The sequence below is a fragment of the Suillus plorans genome (assembly GCF_016647745.1).
Source record: "Suillus plorans strain S12 chromosome Unknown HD556scaffold_116, whole genome shotgun sequence".
Taxonomy (NCBI): Eukaryota; Fungi; Basidiomycota; class Agaricomycetes; order Boletales; family Suillaceae; genus Suillus; species Suillus plorans.
In genome coordinates, this window is record NW_024537500.1 from 88,685 (window position 1) to 108,061 (window position 19,377).

At 46.3% G+C, this 19,377-nt stretch overlaps 4 protein-coding genes across 4 annotated transcripts; 2 read left to right on the top strand and 2 right to left on the bottom strand.

The window, feature by feature from the left end:
* Window positions 1-1,466: 1,466 nt before the first annotated feature.
* On the bottom strand, window positions 1,467-2,295 carry HD556DRAFT_1450956 (uncharacterized protein; the record flags this gene model as incomplete). The annotated part of the gene is made up of 4 exons (XM_041307858.1): window positions 1,467-1,823; window positions 1,883-1,930; window positions 1,982-2,082; window positions 2,148-2,295. The coding sequence occupies 4 exons, from the start codon at window positions 2,293-2,295 to the stop codon at window positions 1,467-1,469; spliced, it is 654 nt and encodes a 217-aa protein (XP_041152691.1).
* Window positions 2,296-2,631: 336 nt separating this feature from the next.
* On the top strand, window positions 2,632-4,312 carry HD556DRAFT_1450957 (uncharacterized protein; the record flags this gene model as incomplete). Its single annotated transcript, XM_041307859.1, has 3 exons — window positions 2,632-3,120; window positions 3,211-3,611; window positions 3,661-4,312. The coding sequence occupies 3 exons, from the start codon at window positions 2,632-2,634 to the stop codon at window positions 4,310-4,312; spliced, it is 1,542 nt and encodes a 513-aa protein (XP_041152692.1).
* An 807-nt stretch (window positions 4,313-5,119) lies between these two features.
* HD556DRAFT_1424227 (uncharacterized protein) lies at window positions 5,120-6,508 on the bottom strand. Its single transcript, XM_041304578.1, has one exon. The coding sequence runs from the start codon at window positions 6,445-6,447 to the stop codon at window positions 5,224-5,226; it is 1,224 nt and encodes a 407-aa protein (XP_041152693.1). The 5' UTR covers window positions 6,448-6,508; the 3' UTR covers window positions 5,120-5,223.
* Window positions 6,509-11,662: 5,154 nt separating this feature from the next.
* On the top strand, window positions 11,663-15,314 carry HD556DRAFT_1450960 (uncharacterized protein; the record flags this gene model as incomplete). The annotated part of the gene is made up of 8 exons (XM_041307860.1): window positions 11,663-11,797; window positions 11,849-11,874; window positions 11,923-12,053; window positions 13,379-13,488; window positions 13,999-14,217; window positions 14,268-14,318; window positions 14,446-14,514; window positions 15,135-15,314. The coding sequence occupies 8 exons, from the start codon at window positions 11,663-11,665 to the stop codon at window positions 15,312-15,314; spliced, it is 921 nt and encodes a 306-aa protein (XP_041152694.1).
* Window positions 15,315-19,377: the final 4,063 nt, after the last annotated feature.

Here is a 19,377-nt window from a genome sequence, read left to right on the forward strand (position 1 = left end):
TCCTCCTGGGAACGATAATGCCTCAAAGGATGCCCTAGATTTGTTCGTCAACCATGTCAAGGCAGTAGAAGCTAGAGCAGAGGCTGGACAGTTGCATAGCGAGCTTTCCTGATTTTGACCTTGTTGGGTTAGCAATGAAACTTTCCGGTCACAATTATCGTTCTTCTTACTGATGTATCAATATCATGGAACTTGGAAAAGATAGCTTGAAGTAATGATTGTAGTGGTGCTTTCTTGAATTTACTTGCAAAGGTCGCCCTGCATTAGAACAAGCGCACATGTCACAAAATTCAAATTCAGTCACACAGAAAATTGAACTCGGAAACCTACATATGAGCAAAACGCAAAGTTATGAACGAGTTCGAGCCAACGTAATATAAGACTTTGCAAAGTTATGATGCAAAACGCGACGATACACATACAATGCACTCAAACCGGTTTTTTGTCCAACTTATCTCACCATATCGATTGCAATGCAGACATCAAATGATGCCGTTGCACCCTGGCCATACTGGGCTTCATGTGCCTATTTGACATGTAAATTCCTGGTGTGCAAGTCCAGTGAAGTGGTACGTAAAACTTCAAGTAACTCGCGCAGCCTGGTGTTCAAGTCGCTGATGTGCTTACGCCTACGTCGGTCATTTACGAGACGCAAGTTCAAACGTTCTGCAAAAAGACATTCAGTCAATTTATGTCCGGATCCTGACTTGGGTCTCATAGGGATTCTCACATGTCCTTTTCCCACTAACACAAATGTTGATATTCGTTCCATTAAAGGTCACCGAGTGAACACACGACGATCTGAGCGACACTTCGAACATGAATCGATGTTATTGATGGTAATCATGTACAAATTCTATGTGCAGTAGCGAACAAAGCATGATAGCCTCAAGATGGTACGGTGAGTTATAATACAACGCATACTACACGACATCATGTAAATGCGAAGAGAAGGACAATCATTGATATCAAGTGCACAAGTTTTCATCGAGGGACATTCATTCTAAACACTGCCATTGGTAGGGAGGGCTTGGAACTAAGCGACCTGAACTTGTGGGAGGCTTCAGAAACACACAACAATATTTGAAATGGGGGTCAGTGCATAACATCCGGATACGATCAAAATCCACAAGAGAACGCCAATTCCGAAGAAGTAAACAACATGCTGAAAAGAGAGGGGCGAAACAAGACAAGATACCGTGCAAGAAAGGAAATATTTTCCTGGCCATTTAATTCAGCCTGAATATTCAGATCAGACTACCGACAGTCACGCGTCACACCGGCTGATGCCGGTGTCGTCTTGGTCACAGGTCACAATGAGGTATGTCGAAACAATGTCACAACATGATGAACGGAAGCGAAATGTGCCTTCGCTACCTCCTAATGTATCCAGACGACGTGTTTACTTCAATTACATGCAAAATACATATGATTACTTACTCTCCTTCGTCGCGGTGGCACCAAATTCAGTGTGAGTACAAGGTATTTTCTTTTTTCTTCCTTTTCCCTCGCCCTAACGCCACTTGGGTATCTGGCTCGCAATCAGCGTCCTTGACGGCCCCAATATCCACCACAAACTCCATGCTCTCCGCGTCAGCCTTCGATATCAGTCTCCCATTCAATTTTTCGACTCCTTGAACACTCGAAACATTGCCCAGCATATCGGCAATGACAGACGCACCATATGGCACGTTGGTGTCATCGGATGGGTCAGTACTGTCGGTCTCCGCAGCCTCGCCTAAGATTTCAGTATCATTCTCGTTTTCAGTCGGGGTGCTGTCCTTCGTCTCTTGGTGTGCATGACACATGAGTTCATCCCAAAACTGTGGATCATCAAATTTGAGGCTCCTCGACTTCTCTTGCACAGCGTAACTTGTCAGACTCTCTCGTATGATAAATTAAATGTGTGAACATGGCACATTTCAAATGCCTAACTTGTTTGTCTTGAGTACGTGGCAACCAAAGAGAATCATTTACTCACCTTTTTGACTATGTCAGATTTATTTACTGTCGTGAAAGCATCCCATAGCCAGGTCACACTGCGGTCTCGTAGGATGCCAATCCGCTTATCATTGCCATTTACTGATGACGTTAATTTTAATGTCAAATGATAATGAAAGTCAGAATCATCAGTGACATATTCACACTTTTGATAATACACCTTTCGGTGACACGCTGAATCCACATCTCTCGCAGGTTTACTTTGTGATGCATCATCGGTGGCTTGACGAACACCACGCCTTGATACCGCTCGATGATCAAGAGAGGGCAGATCAAAAGGCTCTGGCAAAACATGATTAGAACGATTTGGTCTGGAATGCTTCAAGAGTTTAAACACAATGGCATTGGGAATACGTACGCCGTCCGTCGAAGAAGATCACAGATATGATCCTTCCGATTCGCAGACAAAAGTGGCTGCATAGTATAAAAAAGGCTGTGGGATTCAGAATTAAGATGTATATGTGAGACTGGAGACACACAAGAGAGTTAGCGAGTTGAAGTTGAGTTGAAGCGTTAGCGGCAAGTGAGGGTTCACAAGTCGTCTCAGCCAATCAAAATAAGTCACGTGACGTGTGATATGTGACATTCGAAATGCTACAGCACTCCACTCCCTTTTTTATCCATTCCGAAATGCCTCCCCACAGATCCAAAAAAGCAAAACCTGGTGCGATTCTGAGCGGAATTTCACGCGCTGGCCCAGGGGAGGCAGATGTCGGGAACATGGTTCCACAGGGTGCATCCAACCTCTCCCGAAACTGCGGGGAGCTACTTCAATACCCATCCACAACCTTGTCCAACATGCTTGGAATATACTGCCACATGTGCTGTGACGTGATAGAACCTGGATTCCAACACCAGTGTAACAACTGCCACGCACTCGTCTGCGAACAGTTCGTTCCTCGGAGTAGCGGTTGCATTGTTTATGGTTCTGTAGTGTGTAGCAAGGAAGAGTTCTTGTGCCCTATTTGCGCAAGGACTGGAAAGAAGAAGGATTCCCCTTTGCCATACGTGTATGCTGGCTTTGGTAGACGAAAGAAAGTGAAGATGGAATGGCCGATGTGTCTTGTGAACCTCAATGTGGAGTCGTCGGAAGAAGACTACCTTGCAACCACCACCAAGGTTGAATTAATTAACCATTACAGGTCACAAAAATCAAACATCGGTGGGGCTGACATTCTTTTTGCGTGTAGTACTGAATATCCATTCTAGCTTTTCATTCGCACCTTGCCCATCACCCAGGGCGTACACACGTCCGAGTTCAAGAACCTTGCAGATGGGATAGAGCTCATTCATAAGGCCATAAAGGCTGGATGTCCGCCGAATTCTTTTGTCATAATTAACACTGACTTAGATGAGGTTACTAAAGGAAACGCTGTAGTCTTAGACATTGTTGCAAAATCCCTTGGGGAAGAGTTCCTGGAGTGCATGGGAGCAGCCTCTTCTGCTGCAAAGAGTGACGCCACCATCAACATTATGGCAACCGGGAAGAAGCCTTGGTGCGACCTTACTGCCAAGGCAAGGGGAGGACAGAGGGTTCTCCTCCTTGTCGGCAGTTATCCTGCCATCAGGTTCCATCATCACTTCGAATCACTTATGGTGCTGGTGAAGAAGTAAGGATCTCTTATGATGCGTAAATGGACCTCACTGACGGCATTTCAGTGAAAAGTTCAACTTTGTGCTTGGTTTCGGCGGTTCTGGCAGCTCCATATCTCAAATATCTCATACTGTGCGCTCCCTCATTGTAGAGACTGGAGTGTTCGGACAAACAGATCCCTGGTCTGCATTGAGGGACATCCTGACGTCAAACCATCAAGTTTTAGATCACACAACTGTAGTGGTGTTGTACACGACTACTGCTAGTGGCTCCCGACAAATCGAATGCCGTCAGATTGGGAAGGACACCCCTGCATCACGTGCCTTTGGCTACAAATTCAAGATGTGTGGAAAAGCTGGATGTGATCCAGGGCTAAAAGGCATACAGGTCTACAATCAGAAGGGAAAAGTCCGTGTTAGGTGTACACTATGCCACTGGAAGTCTGCATGGGCGAGGAACGATGAGGACAACGAGCACTTCAAGAGGGTGAACTCACTCACAGCGCCTCAAATATTTTGGCATCATTTCCCTCCCTCAAATGACCTCCAACAGTTCTTTGTTAAACTCAAGCAGCGTGAACCAGAAGGGACCAGCTGGAAGAAGGGTGGAGAGGCGAGGGGAAAGAAATGCAAGACTCCAACATCTCAGCTTCCAGAAGATGCACAGACACTGGACTTTGTCTCAGAATATTCGCTTACGATGGACATTGACGAATGATGTATATCTCCTCCATTGCCAATTGCACATTACCATTGTTATTAATTTGTGACATTGTAAACCAGAACTGAAACTCCACCCCAAGTTTGTACACGTCGGAATTTAGAGAAAAATTAGGTCGCTGTAGAACGTTGATGTGATTCATATTGTCACTCGAGCTTGTACGCTACATTCTTAATTCGCGGTGTATATGCCGATATCAGGAAGTGGACGGATTGTTTGAGTTTGTGTTAGGTTCGAACTTATCTAATAGGTAAATGGTGATACATATGTGGACATCTAAGCTATACACAACTCAGGTACTACGATGATACCTCTAAACATGAGAGAATACTAGTGCTGCGACAATCGCAGGCGGTCAAAGTAAAAAGTCCCGGACGTTCGTGATGGGCATGTTGTACCCACGCACCCGCAAGATATAACTCCTGAGATATACATATCCGAGTAATACATCTGTGGGACTAGTGCTGAATGTTTTGACTTCCAAGTCTGAGTAATACCTACAGCCTGAATGCTCTGCATGATTTTTCCAGGATTTCGATGTCATTGACTGCCAGATTTTCTACTTGGGCTTTGACTGCCAACAACCCTGCAACTGTGTTGCACTTGTAGTGAAAATCGGAGGCTATAGCAATAAGAATAATTTACATTCCCCGACTCCACAAATGTGGAAGAGGGTTCTGTCGGACGCAAATAATCAATCCTCTGCAAACGCACCCGTGGAAATATTTGAGTTAGCTTAGTCAGTGGGAAAAAGTTGTGAGCACTAGCCACCGCTGTCGACATTCTTTCGTTCCATTCCTACGGTGGAACGGGCACGGACTGCAAGGGAACCAAGGCCAGACCTCTATGGCGGGAGGCTACGGCTCTGTCTATCGAGGACAGACTACGACACACGCGAGGACTACCGACTACGAGCCAGGACTCCTGTCACCGCGCCAGGACCCCTGCCACTCCCGTCCTGTCCTGCCAGAGCGCCCTGCTACATATGCCACCCCTCCAAATGCAACCGTCCGCGGTTGCAAGACGAAAGATGAATGTGCGGGAGTGCGGAAACCTGCGCCAGACCACCACCCTGGTACACCTCCCCCCTCTCCAAATGCAACCGTCCGCGGTTGTACCACGAACGACGAATGTGTGGCCGCAGTCCGAAAATGACGAGAATGTGGCGGCTGAACGAGACGGAGAGGTTTTTGACACCGGCAAGTAGGACAATGTGGTGTACTAGTAGCATGGTGGGAAAAATGATATGGCGAGTTGTCGAAGAATGTTGGATAGCGTCTCAAGTGTGAGTGATGTGGGAGTACTGCAAATACTGTGTGAGGGAGTTGAACATGAGTCCGCAAACGACGACGCCGGTACTGAAGACTGGACCATGGGTTGCGACAGGAAGTGCGAAGGGCCGAAAAATCGCGCGAAGGTCGAGTCTGAGCAACTGTGTAGCACACATCATCTGCCCAAGTGGGCGGGGCAGTATGAAGGTTAGTGTTGGTGATTGGCGAAGACAGTAGATAGGATGGCAACAGTACAGACGAACTCCATGCCTTCAACTGCGCAATGTCAGTGTCTCGACGATTCCTATCTTCCAACTTCTCACGACTCCACTGGAGCTTGATGCTGGGAACTCGTAGCACATCTTCAACGAACTTGTCCCATGTTGAGTAACTGCATGTTAGGTGGTCCTTGAGGAGGTCGGGGATGCCCTCGAGCACATCCTCAATCAAATCTCCTTTTAAATCTCCCATACCCAAAGCAAGTTGCGAGATCTCAGTTGCCCATACAACATGCGCAAAGTTGCCGTTGGGCGCCAATGCTCCAATATCACCCTCTTTCAGTGCATGTGCAGCCACGCGCTCTCTCTGCTGCGCACGAGATAACTTGGGCAGTTTCAGAAGTGGCCACCGTTTGAAAAAAGCTATCGTGAGTGCCGCAAATGTGGCAGTTTGGACTGAGTTGAGTGACTGGAACCACTGGTCTGCCATTTGTCCGGGCACGAGTTGCATAGAGAAGCGCCGGACACGCTGAGTGTCGGTCCATGTTGTTGGAAGGGAGAGTTGGAATTCTGTGAACCACGTAGACGGTTCCTCATTGCCACTATAGTCACCATAGAAGAGCGGGACAGGTTCTATAGACATGAATTTGAAATTTGGGGACCAGAAACCAAGAGAAGTCGAAAAGTAGACCGGAGCAAAAAAATGTGAAAATGCGAAAACCAGGACTCAGATCTCAGATGTCAAGCACAGGGAGCGAAGACCACTCTCATCACCAGATGGAACGGGCACGGACTGCAAGGGAACCAAGGCCAGACCTCTATGGCGGGAGGCTATGGCTCTGTCTATCGAGGACAGACTATGACACACGCGAGGACTACCGACTACGAGCCAGGACTCCTGCCACCACGCCAGGACCCCTGCCACTCCTGTCCTGTCCTGCCAGAGCGCCCCGCTACAACGGTAGTCATTGACTGTGCACGAACAGGCGTGATAATCATATATGTAGGTTTATTTCCATCTCGACTCACTGTTTCATATAGCTCATGCATGTTTAGGGTATTTCTTACAAAGTTGCCCTGCCATTTGGCTCGCGTTCTTGATGAAGGACACTGTCCTCAGCCCCTGTGAAGCACTATCCTCGTTATTATGATGCCCTCTATTATCCACAATATCATCTTGCATTTTTTGAAACATCCTGTTGTTGTGTTGTGTTGTGTTGCGCAAGCTTTCCTCTCGTGAAGCTCTCTCTCTTGAGAAGTGCATGCCTTCGAGTTTGAGTGTGTTTCTCATCTATCATTTTGCGAGGAAGATCGAAGAAGGATCATGTGCGTGCTCGAAAGAAGGTTATCGCCGGCGACGGCGCCTAGTGAAATGCAAGTACACTCACAAATATTCAAACTCCGCTGAATTGGCAGCATGTTTAATTTGCCATTGTTTGTCATATTCATTTACTTATCACTAGGGTTCAGCATTGCCGAGTCTGACCTTGCTTGCCTGTATGGTCTCGGATTTTTCTCAAGTTGTCGTCACCTACCGCAGCTATGATCTCTTTCATTGTTAATTTATCCAGGGCAGAATTGAGCTGTTATAATGACATGGTTCAAACACTGTAAACTGGATACAGCCACATTCAACATTTATTGATATTTATTATTGTTTATTATTGGCAGTGATTTTGTCAGATGTGGCATATGACCTTGCAAGCAAGGTCTTTTAATTATTCCCACGACCGCTTCCCAACCGCGTAGCATACGCTTCCCTGTGTAGGGCGGTGTCTCCAGCTCATGCTGGACTTATGCTAGAGATGAAGCACCCCACTGCCCTGTACAGGGCAGGATGCTCTGGCTACAGTGCCCAGGGGGTGTCTTCCGCATTTACAGCCTAGCACACGCCTATCTTTATTGGAAGGTGGCTCTGGTTCATGCCGGATTCGTGCTAAGTTGGGGTGTCACAACCTACGTCCTGTACGGGACTCACTGTGTGTAGCCGGCGGGTATTTGCAGTATGAAAAGATGTGGAAACATGATCACGTTGCATCGGGTTGAACCCATGACAAGTCCAGTTTCTCGCACATCAGCTATGTACAGCTAACTCTATAACTATGAATTATCTAAATGACAACAAATTGACTTGATCAAATATATAGCTAAGTCCATCGGTTCAACCTTTGTTTCGCTCTGTTTTTTTGACACTCACCCTCCCCCTCTCGACAAAACACATGCGCTGATCAACATTGTTGTCCTTCAACTTCTCTATTCTGGTTTGGAATGAGGTATCCAATCAGCTACTGCCCATCCACAGTGTATCGTGGCAGCTCGCAAGAATGAGGCTGAAAAACAGGACCGATTACCTCCTCTCCAAATTACAGCCCCTGTCTGTAACACAGCCTCATTTGTTTAATGACATTATTCTCGAATCCCGAGGTCTTTTTCCGTTGGAAGGTTAACAGCATGCACCCGACCCGGAAAGTGCTAGCTGATGAATGCTTCAGGAGCAGGGATGAAGAGAGAGGCACCATGATTTTTCGATGAGACGTTGAGTTGGTATGTTGGGGAAGGCTTATGGAATGTGGTACCCTTACTGAAGGGTCATATATGTTTTATGCTAGCTGATGAATGCTTCAGGAGCAGGGATGAAGAGAGAGGCACCATGATTTTTCGATGAGACGTTGAGTTGGTATGTTGGGGAAGGCTTATGGAATGTGGTACCCTTACTGAAGGGTCATATATGTTTTATTAACATGTTCAGACGACGAGAAATTAGTGTGCCAAACACATTGAATTAACGCCTGGTATAAGTTGCTGCTGGATTTCTCGCAGCCGAAAACAAGGCACTCCATTTCATCTGTAAGTATCATCAAGTCTACACCCAGCGTTTCCTTGTAAGTCCCGGTGTAAGTGGCAGCTGATTTTTTTCTGCCAAACGCCAGGACAGGAAATCCACTTCTTCTACAAAGTCCATTTCTCCTTCAGTACGATTAAGTTCCAGATACTCACGTTTCAAAACCATTATTGATTCAACTTTGGTTGCAAAGTTCATTCCTTCACATACAGAGCTCAAGATACAAATATGGCAACATTCCCAGTTTTTACAGTTAAAACGGGTGTAAATTCAGCCTATGATACTAACGCTAGCAAATCTCCACGGCTCGAGCTGAGCACCTGTGAGAATTGTAATCAATCCACTGTAAGTCACGAACGTTCAGGCTGTTCGATGCTGATTTTAACCTAAATAACACTGGTGCTATACTTACGCAAGCTGCTATGACGGTCAAGATCCTACCTCTGCCACCTTCATTCTGGCAGTCAGTTCTCCACTCGATCCTGCAAACCAACGACTCTGCTATTACCAAGGCTTCAGCTGTTTCAGAAGCTAAATCGGTCAAGGCAGAAAGGATGCGTCCAGGAACCAAGGAAAATGGACGGTACGTGCACCGTTTACATTATTTTTTTATGCTCATTTTCCATTGTAGAAATTTGTGTGCGTTTTTTTTGCTCAGACAGATTACATAATACGAACGACACTACCGATGAATTTGGTGATTGCTTACTTCGATAAGCTAACACCAACTCAAGTTAAGGTATGTCGTTGGGTGTTCCATCACAAGCTCATACTTACTATATGCTCTCTAGAACTATAGCGACAATGCTAATACCTTGGTAATTTTGTAACCTCTTGTTCCGATGCTATGTAACTGACTCTCTGCACTAGTTGAAGAACAGTATGTGGAAAAGGATCGCTGTTTCCGAGGGGGTGATCTACTGGACCTGTTGTGTACATTTTTGCTTTTTGGCTACTGTCTCCAGGCTGATTTCTCCTCACTCGATGTGCTTTCAAGTTCTCCCCTGCTATCCTTACTGCACCCCCGCCATTTTCTTCACTGTTGGACGCTTCACCCGCTTCCTAATTGTTCTCTTCGATCGCGATGCTTCCCCTGTGGATGCCTGCCTCTTTGTTGCTCTTTGTATGATGTTTTGAATTCCTTTCCAATGTTGCTTCACACCTATTTTTGTAGCGTCTGCAAATAATACCAGCTATTGCATGGAGGTGTTTGCTGATGGGATGTTTTCTGGGAGCGTAGCGAGACGGAGTGCTGCTTGATGGCATATGCTCTGGAGTAGTAGTCCTGTTGGAAGAAGATTGGCGTGCGCATTGAGCGTGTCAGTGGCTGTAGTTCTCATAGCTCCAGTAGTACTTAGCGCGGCAGTTCGTGGGACTTTAGCTTGACGTCAACTTGACGTTCGGCAGTTCCTATGGATCCTCTTTGCAGTGGGTCCGCGCTTTCATGGTGAATTGTTCTGAACCACACATCTGCTCCATAGGTGTACTTCGGGATGGCCACTGTTATGTAGAGCTTGCGCATCAGTTTGACTGAGACTCCGTCTGTTGGTCTGGAGAGTAGTCTGAGCTGAAGTACACATTCGGTTCCCTTAGCAATGGCGTGAGCGACGATGTGCCCGACTTGTCTGACACATGTGGGATTAAAGTTTGTTTGTGCCTGTATTATATTTGCTTTTGTTTGGTCGCGGTTGATTTTGGTTGTTTCTCTTCTCTTTTCTCCATCTATCCAAACTGCCTAGCGTGTGCGCCTTGCCGTGCTTCTTGTTTATTCAAGAGTCGCGCTAGGTGGTGTGGCACCCCCTCTGTCCTTAAAATTACAGGCAGAGCATTCTTGGGCTGTAATTCCTGGGAGGGGTCGCTGATGGAACTGGATTTACCCAAAGCTTATTCTGCCACGCTGGCACCAACTTGTGACAACCTCACTTTCTTGAACTTTCTATCTTGCTTGCATGCCGCCATCTGGCATATCGATTGAGTGTATCATGTTTGTCTTCTGTGGCTTTGTGCAACGGTGTGTTCTTTTTGTCTTTTTCTGTCCTTCTAACATATTTCTCAACTTGGAGGGCGGAGCCTCCGCTGTTTTGTCTTACTCTACAGGACCTCCTCTGTCTGTCTTGTAGCCTTGCCTACTGCGTCCGCCCAGCATACGACCGACGTGTTCCACTTGTTTTTTTCCCTTTTTTTCCAACCGCCTAGAATGTTCCTCCCTGTTTTGGGAAGAAATCAGGCGCATGCTGAAGTCATCCTGCGCATTCCTACATGCCGTTCTTCCCTGTACAGGGCATAGGCTGGGATGCTCATGTCATGTTTTTCCTTTTGCGACCCTCCAGAGTCCGGACGTTTTCGTCCCCACTCTAGTCCTAATCGGGAATCCCTCCAGGTCACGTGCCTTTCCCAGTCCCTCGTCCCATTTCCCATTTTCGTTTTGGTCTTCGAATTTTCCCCAAGTCCCACGTTCGGTCTTGTTTGTTTGTTTTGCTTGCTTTTGTTTTGTTTTTTTCTCTCTTAAAAAGGCAGCTGCGGACCGCAGTTCGTTCGTTTTCTCGTCTCACTTTCAACCTTCTTTTCAAGTTTCCGTCGTGGGTGCCAGACAATGTTACACTTCCCCCCTTGTTTTCAATCGGGGTCGTGCTCAGAGTCCGTGCCCCTTGCATCATGCGCCACAGAGAATAAATGTTTGAACGTTTGCTCAACTGTTGACGCCACTCTTTCACCGTCTGCACTCATTGCTGACGTGGTTTAGAGGTATGTTAACTTGTGTCTGCCCCTTGTCGCCTTTCTGAGCATGCGTTGCTTAAGCCCGTCGCCCCAACCCTTACTCTTCTCACCGCTCATTCCTCGTCTTACTCTGCATGGCCCGTTAAACTTATGCCAGAGGGGGAATAGCGCAGTCAATTCAATTCCTCAAGCCTGTTTTTGATGCATTCATACAACCTGGTTAGCCGTACGTATTATTTCATTTGACTGGTAAAGGTTTTTGATTCATGCTGTATACAGGCAAACTGCTTATCATCGCATGCTTTCTTACGTTTCTTCCTCTTGCCCTCAGAGTCAATCTGCAGCGATCGATGCCACGGCCTTAGCATTGCCACCTTGTTCAAGTTTGACACCGTTGTCTCTGAAAGATCATGAGACTTTCTTGCTTCTGCAGGTGTTTTTGAATAGATAGTGGTCTACTAGAATTACATTCATGGCTCGATAGCCATCCCACCGCTCTCAAAAGATATGGTAAGTCAGTTCATTATTGTTGATGCCACACATTTGAACCATTCACAGGACTGCAGAACTCGACCGAGCACAGCTTGAGCGGAAGATGGTTTCACTCAACGTCTGGCATGACCTTCCCATTTTCAGAGGTCGCGTCAATCCTGCAGCAGCAGATTGGATTGAGAGGTGGGCGATCGATGGTATGTCCTCTCGGCATACTGTTGTTTATAATAATATTTGAATAGTGATCCATACCAGTCTTCTTTCAGCAAAGCTGTTGTAGAACACTCAATCTCTACACGTTTACTGTTCGTCAGCGTGCACGTTTCAGTGAGAGCAATGGGAGCCACTGGAAAAGCATCTTTGTGCGTGGAAGGAGGTCCTAGCAAATGTACTAGAGGTCGGTACTGGTGCACAAATGTGCGGTAACAGTTCGGCTGCGGGTGAAGTCATGCTGCAGGTCACACAGAAAGGTGAGAGTGTTCACATTTATGCCGCGTATCCTACATCAGGGTTTCTTCAATGAATCAAGGTCATGTTTGCTGACTGCAATGGGAACGCCGGTGAAGTTTGTTGTCGTTCATTTGAACATCACTTCGACTTTAGTGCTGAATGTTCAGAACTCTCTGCTTACCAAGACGAGTCTGGACACTATCAACGCAGCCCGGGGGTGCAGCCAACGTATCAAGCGACCCCTGTAATATATATACCCTTTTTTACCGTTGACATTCATGCAATCACTTGTCACTACTGACTGGTGGTGATTTGCTTGGGAGTGCTGCTACATATCATGCAGTATACAGATTCAATGTTTAAGATCTCAAGACCAATCAGGCAGTCGGGGATCCACTCCTGCATGATGACGAACTCTTTGCTATTGTCATTTACCCTCATGGAAAATACATTGCCAATGCTGGACTAGATAAAAAAAATCTACGTATGGAATAAAAGCATGGTCGAAGCGAGCATGAAGTTTTACCAGCCTGAGTGTACCAGTGTGGTGACCCACACGCTCCCACATAGAATATCGGAACTTGGTACATGAATTGTTCGTCGCTGTTGGAGGTTTATGAGAGCTTCTGCATTAAGGTAACTGTCTCTTCTGGTAATCACATTCGCATCCGCGAAGCGGTTGGGACAATCATCACTAGCCACATGTCAGTTTCCGAAAATATTGATGTCTCAACGCTTCATCTGTATTGCTGTGCTAATCGTGCTCCACGACGTCAACGAAAACATATGTACAACTCTTGAGGGTACTTCTAGCACTCTGTTTGCTCAAGCCCTGCAGAAGCCACAAAACCCCACCACTCAGTGATGGCCCGGAATAAGGAATTGAGAAGCAGACAGAGGTTGTGCATGTTATGGTGTAAAGATAGATATCAGGGGGAGACCGTTGCGGCTGGCTTTGGGATATTTGGCGCCATCAAGGTATTGTCACACTGTGCTTTTATGGTGTCGCTCACTCTGAATCACAGATTGTACAATCATCTCACTCGAATCGACCTATGACTTCTTATTTTAGACCCATCTCCTTTGCTGGCAGTGTTGCCCGCTGAAGCAGAAACCTCACTTGCAAGCGACGGAGATGCACTAACACCATTTGCAATCATGTCGGTGGCCATGGATGCCTTCGTATGTGCTATCGTATCAACTTATAGCTACTGGAGCTCGCAATGGACATGTCAGGATATGGTGAAATAAGCCCGTGGAGAACCTTAAGTCGAAGGACAAGACAGCGACCCTAAATGCCTGCAGATGCAGTAGCAGACTAACGAAGCAACGGCTCGTGGGGGCTCAGTACGTAGCTTTATGAGGATCACTTAGTTCCCTTCACACTGATATTGACGCATCCTTCGTCTAGCACCGGCCCCGTAGCAAAATCCATCGGTTTCTGGGGGGTCAAGGACAGTGTTAAAGACGGTGTGAACAAGTTTTAGAACCTCTGTGAGTCTGAGTCTATGAGCATGCGCAATGAGTATCCTGGAAGACAACTAAGATGGCGCTCGAAGGATCCCTGCACCCGTAGCACTGTTCCTCCGAATGTCTATAATCAATGTGCTTCATTGACCCCGAATCTCGAGGTAGGTTCTCAAACTTGCCCTTCAGTCTCCGTGTTCTCTCTAAATTCTGGTGGTTACATAGGCTCAGGCTGCTCCGCCTGTTGTGGAAGTGGAGGCTGATACCCAATTGGCACTTTGGGATGCACAACAGGCTGCAAGATGCATGCATCCACTTTCGGGACCTGCGATAACTGTGGCGTCTGTTGGCCAAGATACACAAGCAGATCTTGATGCTGCCGATGGTTACCAGGACGCATATCTCGAACCCCTCAGGATATTCGACGCTGTCATTGGAGAGATCGTGAATGTATGGACCCTCTGAATCAGAACCGTGTTAATCTAGTTTCACAGGTACATCCATATGCAAAGATGGCACTGGGCGCGTTGTCATGCACTGCCAAAGTATGTCTTCTATTTGTGTTAGATATGTTCCACCATCCGCACCCCGTAGACATCCCTGTCGCTATAATCAGGATAGCTGTCGTCTCACCCATCTTCTCCACCTCTCCACACATTCACATGTGCACAGGACCAAGCTGTCAAAGCCACCGAGGCGCATGCACTGGAAGCTGAAGTTGCCCGGCTGTGTATGATGAAGGTGTGCGTAATTACGAGGAGTGGTACATGGCGTGTTATTTATGTAGCTTGGTATTTGGCAAGTGCACGATGCTGATTGAGGTGCAGTGAAATAGGATTTGCAGTGCCAAGTTGCACTATATAGGGACCAATTGTGTGACCTCCGACTTTCAAATGAATCAAATCAGGCGAAGCTTTTTGATCACAGCCAGCGTCAGGTGAGTTGGTACTACTTTCCTTCCTCCACTTCCTTCTTTCTGCTTCATTATTGTACCCTTTGTCTTGCATGCTGACACTTCTATTCATGCCAAGAGATCATTTCCTGTCTTGCAGAAGCTGACATGATCATGGTCGACCTGGAATGCACGAATAGCAGAGTCGCGACTAGCAGAGTTGCGACCATTGAGTTGCGAAATGTAAGTTTTGTCTGCTTCAATCCCTTGTTCATCAATTCGCTGTTGTTCCATACCATTTGTCTTGCATGGAGATTTAGCTACCATACAATGTCAGATATTCTATCCTATGGGTTAACATATAGCCACCTTGTTTCTATGCACACATTTTACCCTTCCTTCCTGTTACCGCGCCCTCTCCATATCTTAAATCCTTTTGAAATGCAATTGATACTGACTTCTCCCACAGGAAGCACTCCATGGAGAGATCAAGACATTGCGCACTGGCAGCGAAAGCAGTGAGCGGTACATCTATTTCTCACCTTTCCTTCCACTTCAGCCTCCGCCTACTGGTATTCTTTCTGTGTACTTTTCTTATACTTATGTGTACACGTATCAACAGCGTCAGATCTCTAACATAGCTCTGTAATACCTCTGATACCTTCCTGCAACTCTGCAATCCCAGCCTTTTCTGCGATAGAACTATAGGTCTCAAACTCATTGAGCACGAGAACCACGTGTCTGTAGCGGCTGGTCGTGAGGGTGCTTCTGAGCCTCAGGCCAAGCTCACCTTGTCTACCCAAGCATTGACACGCGGTGGAAGGGCCTCCCGAGCAAATTTGGGAAGGGGAAGGAGATGGCATGACGTGAGCGCAGTCTTGTCATGTTGAAGAGCTGATTATAATGACGAGAGCTGATCATAGAATTCGGGACGAGCGGTATAAAAGGCTGGGCTCATAGGACACGGTTTTTCGCGTTGGCGTTGGGAGTAATCGAAGTGGTCGAAGGAAGCAGGGGGAAAAAACGGCCTTGTGGTCTGTGTTGAGTAAAGTCGAAAGTTAGTGCCCTTGTTGTTTTCTTGTCCAGATATAGACGTGTCTTCCGGTCCTCTGAAGCGTGCTTCACTCATACCACCCCATAGAAACGGACTCTGCATTCCCAGCGACGTTCCGACGACACGTTGAAGACATCCTTGTGGAGACGAAGGCGACATACTATTTTCAGATATTCAGCGCTGTTATAACCTCATCGAAATCGCTGATCGGAGCTTTGATCAACCATGTAGATTGTTCCCATCATCTCGATTGCCTTCTACATGGTCTTTATCCGCGTCGCAATCAGCAAGAATATCCACGAATGCCTCTCAGCTACTCTTTGTTGAGGGACAAATGAATCAGACCGAAGAATCTCTTCGAGATGCCCTGTGCAGCCTTCGATGCAGATTGGAATGACCGACAGCCCAGAAATAGATGCAACCTTATAGTCTAAGAATTTCTTCGAACAGTATCTCTTTATCCTCCCGCTTGAGGACGGCGGTCACTTTACTCTGAGGAACACCTATCTATCTGCTTCTACATCTCCACCCCTGTAAGCGTCACCCCGTCACCCTCTCCGCAAAAGGAAGTCCATCACGTAAGTGGCTGTCCGTCACCCTCCCTTTTTCTTCCCATCTGCCATTTTTTTCCCTTTGCGCTGTCAGCGTCCCCCCTTCTTTTTCCCATGAGGTGTGGTAAGTGGCTGTCCATCACACTTCTTTTTTTTCCCATCCGCCATTATTTTCCCTTGGCACTGTCAGCTCCAGCTTTTCTTTGTCCCATGCATTGTTTTTCCTTTTCTGGGCGCGGTCCTGTCCGCTTTCAGGCGTCACCTTCCTGTCTTTATGGTTTCAGGCGTCACCTTTTCCCGTCACCTTCTTCCATTTAGGGTCTCAGGCGTCACCTTTCACGTCACCTTCTTCCATTTAGGGTCTCAGGCGTCACCTTTCGCGTCACCTTCTTCCATTTAGGGTCTCAGGCGTCACCTTCTTCCATTTAGGGCTTCAGGCGTCACCTTCGTCTCTTTAGGCGTACAGGCATCACCTTCTTCCATTTAGGGTTTTAAGCGTCACCTTTTCCCATCACCTTCCTCCATTTAGGGTTTCAGGCGTCACCCTTTCGCGTCACCCTCTTCCATTTAGGGCTTCAGGCGTCACCTTCGTCTCCCTTTCATTCTCCTTGTCCCATAACCATTCCTAGTGCAATTCAACATCCACAATTTTTTGTATTTAGATAGGGAGAATGTCCAGGAGAAAACATTTATGCAATGCTGAAATCAAATCTCATTTCTGGAACAGACAAGCAAGCTGAACTTGAAGTTTTAGACGACGAACATCAAATTTTGCTCCGTCTGAAGAAAAAACAGTGTTAACAAACATTATTCCATGGAATCAACCTATACACGCCCTTTAGAATAGTACTTCGCTCATTATCCAAAGAGAAATCACTACAGCTTCTATGAGCATCAGGGAAGAGCCTGTCCCAAAAAACAATCAATGTTGCAGGTGACATTAAAGCTTTGTCCAGAATGTCCAGCACAAATGACGAACTTTGTCCCACATCGGATGCATCTTATGGTGTATTTATTACCCTTCATATGTCTTAAAAATCCATCATTATTCTCATGTGCGTCCGTTGCAAGACACAGATTACATATGTTGCATGAAATAGAATGATGTCGTTTTGGAATGTCCATCACGCATGACACAGGGACCGCTGGGTGTCGAACAAGATATGTCTGGAACCTTTGAGTATGTTCATAGACACATTTAACTCTGAAATTGTGTGATGTCCATCACTGCATTGTCATCGAGCTTACATTTTGTGCCCCAGTGCTGGATAACCCAAGGTTTTTTGTTGACCACTTACCAGAACGAGCTCACATGCGCCGTTGATGTCTAATCCAGTGCTTTTCCCCCTGACCTCAACGCTCTTAGGTTTCAGCACGTCATCGCTTCCACCCTCGGTCATGCGCATCACATGTGGATACCCTTAGTATTTCGCCTCATGCACTCCAATACCCATGAGACATCGTTCTGAGCTTGCTCTTTCCACTGGATTCTAAAACGACTCTCTTAAGGTCAAGCGATGAAGATGTAGTGCTCCACGCGCGTCCCTCGGCATTCATAGATGTTTTGTATACCAAGGGCTAACATGTACGTCATCTTTGTCCTCCTTGAACATTAAAACCCCATCTCATATCACGCTATAGATGAACGCATCATCAAGAGCAAAACGGATTAACATTATGCCATTAAAACGTGGGAATCCTAGGGCAAGCACCGCATGCCCTCCCAATAGCAACACCACACAACTCTTTAGTGGTGCGGCTCAAGCCCGATACACCACTGATACAAATTCGCACACAAATCCTCATGCAATGTTCAAAGAACACTGGATGATGGACTCGCCTCTGGCTGTTTTTCTCTCCAGAGTATACCTGTATTGTATACTGTCCGTGTTCTTGTTCTGTCCGAAGAAGATCCCTCCCATTTCATCCCTCCAGTACATACAATAGAAATCACTTTACATATAACGGTTGATTCTAATTTTTGACCCATGAAAGCTGACCTTTTCCTTCCTCATGTGAGCCACTAGAAACAATGTTTGCATATCATATTGGTGAATTTGGCATTTTGAATGATGTGGACATATAAATGTCCGTCACAGATCTCATGTAAAGCAGGCCCAGATGTTAGTGAAATGGAGATGCCTTCACTAGTTGTCCACCAGTGTTCGTCCATTTTCGGTGGTCAAGCAAATAGCTCATCAATGCATGCACGCAAAAAGTAATGTTTTGACTGATGGATTGATTCACATCGTAGATACAATGCCTGCCATTTAGTTTTATGCAAATCTAAATGTTGAGTCCAGTGGAGAGTTACGGTGCATGAGAGTCTGTTGTCCCAGGTGTTCACCCACTCATCTGACCGTCCATCACACTATGTCACACCCAGCCGCCATGCCGTTTTCATACTCCGGTCGACGAATGGGTCAACGATGCATGCTTGTAGTGATTTAGACTTCAAATTGACTTGATGCCTTATTTCGGCATCTCGTAATTTCAATTTGTGTGTTCAAAATCGAATGTTTTGGACGGGCTGTCACGTCTGATTTTTCGCAAGGGTTTTCACTCAGAAAATAGGCCTGCAGTAATTTATTTTACTATTACCTGGTCATGTAGAGCCACCATATCAAATTTCAGAGTTTTCCGGAATGATCTCACTGTTAGAGAGAGCATTCCATGCACAAAAGTAGGGTTGAGCGCCATAAATTTGGTCATGGCATGGGAACATGTTCATGTTCTTTTCTGAATATATATATATGGTAGTGTCCGCTATTTTTGGGAGAGTCTACGTGTAACATAGATAAGTATTTAACGAAGAAATGCGTGTGATGGAGTCAATGGATGAACACTTGGGATGGACGAACCCATGGGGACATCTAGTATTGCTAATATACTGAGATATTTGAGTCATGATTGCATAATGTTTAATATGTTGGTGAGTGTCCCCCTATACAAATTGAGGAAGTCGCTCCTCCATTGCCTCATCCACAACCTAAGGTTGTCCATCCTATTGGTACTCAAGTATCACTCATGGTCACTATGTCCAGGACTAAGTGTGCGGTCAATGGATGCAGCTCGACCATGGGACATCTTTGTGTCCATGCTCTTCA